At 29.1% G+C, this 2,479-nt stretch overlaps 1 protein-coding gene across 1 annotated transcript in view; it reads right to left on the reverse strand.

The window, feature by feature from the left end:
* The window catches only part of LOC107608080 (ferritin-4, chloroplastic-like), a 4,264-nt gene continuing 1,890 nt past the window's right edge, over window positions 106-2,479 (reverse strand). Inside the window, exons 4-8 of the mRNA XM_016309969.2 lie at window positions 2,217-2,304; window positions 1,857-1,918; window positions 703-768; window positions 542-605; window positions 106-438 (exon numbers count right to left, since the gene is read on the reverse strand). Of these exons, the coding sequence (XP_016165455.1) occupies window positions 389-438; window positions 542-605; window positions 703-768; window positions 1,857-1,918; window positions 2,217-2,304 (330 nt within the window). The 3' untranslated portion in view covers window positions 106-388. The remainder of the gene's footprint in view (window positions 439-541; window positions 606-702; window positions 769-1,856; window positions 1,919-2,216; window positions 2,305-2,479) is intronic.

Consider the following 2,479-nt stretch of genomic DNA (forward strand, 5'->3'; position numbering starts at 1 on the left):
TTTTTTTTTATAAAAAAATATTAGTTCAAACCGATTCAAAGTATAATTTATTGGTTTTTCAGCCAAATCAATTTGTCTGATCTAATTTTGATAAAAATAACATGATTCAATCAATTATATGTATTAAATTTTAATTACTTAAAAACATCTTTAGAAAAAGACGTTTTAAGCATCTTTATCAGAGTAACTCCCTTCTTGCAAACATACATGCTTGACTATTTCAAACAGGGGTAACAAAATCCGACAACAGAACAGAAAAAAATTAAGGTCTTTGAAAGAAGAAAACCGAAAACTAAAAGACAAAATAAAATAGAAGAAAAACACGATTGTGGTAGAATTGTAGAAATAAGTATCCCAGTGATAATATTTTCTTTATAGATATATAATATCACGCAGCCACCCCTCCATTAAGAAGCATTTGATCAAAGTGCCAAACTCCTGCAATTCCATTAGTAAAACAACTTTAATTTCACGTCCAAGTGTTTGAAGTATGAACAAGTGTTTTATATATAGGTGCGAGTAAGAGTAACAAATAAAGTACCATGTCCTTTGCCTAGCCTTCTTAATTCAGCTACATATTCTGAGATCTTTTTAATGTCTTCCACCTAAATAAAAGGGGGATTAAGCATTGAACAAAATTTATAGTATGATGTTATATTTGAAGTTCAACAGTGAGAAGAATCACAGTGGATTTTGCCTTACCTGACCCACCAAAAACTCGCTTTCAATAAAGTCAGCGAGCTGTACATCTTTGTTTTGTGTTGCTATCTGCATATTAGTGGAAGTAAAATAAAATAAAATAAAACTTAAAAAATTGTCGGCATTTAGCAATTGTCATAGTGTAAAATGAAATGAGAAATATTTGTTCCTTACTATTTTCTCTAAGTGGAATATCAAGAACCAAGTACAAGAGTATCGTTTAAAGTCTCAAAGATTCGGTTTGATGATTTAGAGTTATATTGAGTTCTTAAGAAGACGTTACAAGAAGAACAATAATACCTCATCATTCAACTAAATATCTAATAATTCTGCTTTATGAGTTTAATAGCTACATTGCAACCATCATTTTTCTCTTGAAGAGAAGGTTACAAAATTCACTATACATGAGCCTAAGAAAATGAGCCCCAATATCTCATGAAAAAAAAAAAAATCTCCTAAGAGACAATTCATGACCTCATAGTCATATAAGGAAATGAGCCCAAAACATTGTAATCTCATGACATATATATTATTTTAAATACATACACTCAAGTATAATTTTTAACTTAATGTCTCTTGTATGTCATACTTACTTTAGTTTCGAAATTCTTGCAGATATGCATCCCGTTGTGGAGATGATAAATCTGGAATATTTAGAATTTAGAATAAAAAGACCGTGACAATTTTATATTTTCAAATCACTCTGTATAATTTTATTCAGATAACACCTCAAACTTGAACGGGCATAAAATATTTCCGAACAATGTTAATATCGTCCAAACACTATTATAGCCTTCATGTATCACGAGAAACCACTAGAAATATCCCATCTCATATAATATTTCCCTTCTATAGAGATCTAACAAATTTACCATTGTGCCTTAATTTGATGTGTGTGGCTATGAATAAGATCAAGAAACGCACTTTAATTAAGAGAACTATCGTTATTATGATAGTAGAAAGAAGTTAGAGAGAAATGTTCTCTATTGTATTTGAGATCTCATCAAGTAGAGAAATAATTTCTCTAATATGCTTGCCTTGCTCTTCATTTTTTTCCCTATTTGATCTTTTTATGTCTCAATTGCATATCCTTTTGATCATAGTTAAATTAAAAAACTTTATGCTTAAACAAACATAGAATTGAAGAAATGACCAACCTTGTGTAAATTTAGAAGCTTCTCATTGTTCAACCTTTCTAGAGACAATGCAAGTTCCATTGCTGCATGAAAAGGCCAAACAGAATTACCAATTATAATATGAGGAACAAACTAATTCTTCATTTATAATGAAGGGAACAGATTAATCATGTTTGTCTAATGGATAATGCATGTATAATTCTCATAATAATTGTTCAGATTGAAAAATTCACGAGTATAGAACATGAAACTATTAAAAAACACAATCCACACTCACCGCACCACGTCAAATTTTTCATTGATGAGGATGAACATGAAAATCAAATGCTTTTACTAAAAGCAATAAATAAAAATCACACACAACAATTCATAATTAATTACCATTTAATGCGTCACCCTTTTCTGCATGATCAAACTCTGTAAATGGCATCAGCATTGACTCCAGCTTCACCCTGCCTCCTCTTTTATTCTGGTACCATCCAAAAAAATAAAAAGAATATTGATAGAAAAAATGGGTATTAAGAATAGCGTATTATATATTTTAATATAATTTCATTTATTAAATTAATATTATTAAAGTTATAATTATGATAATTTAATTTAAAATTTTGCTAACTTGTGTCTTAAAAATAAAAATTACAAAC

The sequence above is a fragment of the Arachis ipaensis genome, chromosome B07 (assembly GCF_000816755.2).
Source record: "Arachis ipaensis cultivar K30076 chromosome B07, Araip1.1, whole genome shotgun sequence".
NCBI classification, from domain to species: domain Eukaryota; kingdom Viridiplantae; phylum Streptophyta; class Magnoliopsida; order Fabales; family Fabaceae; genus Arachis; species Arachis ipaensis.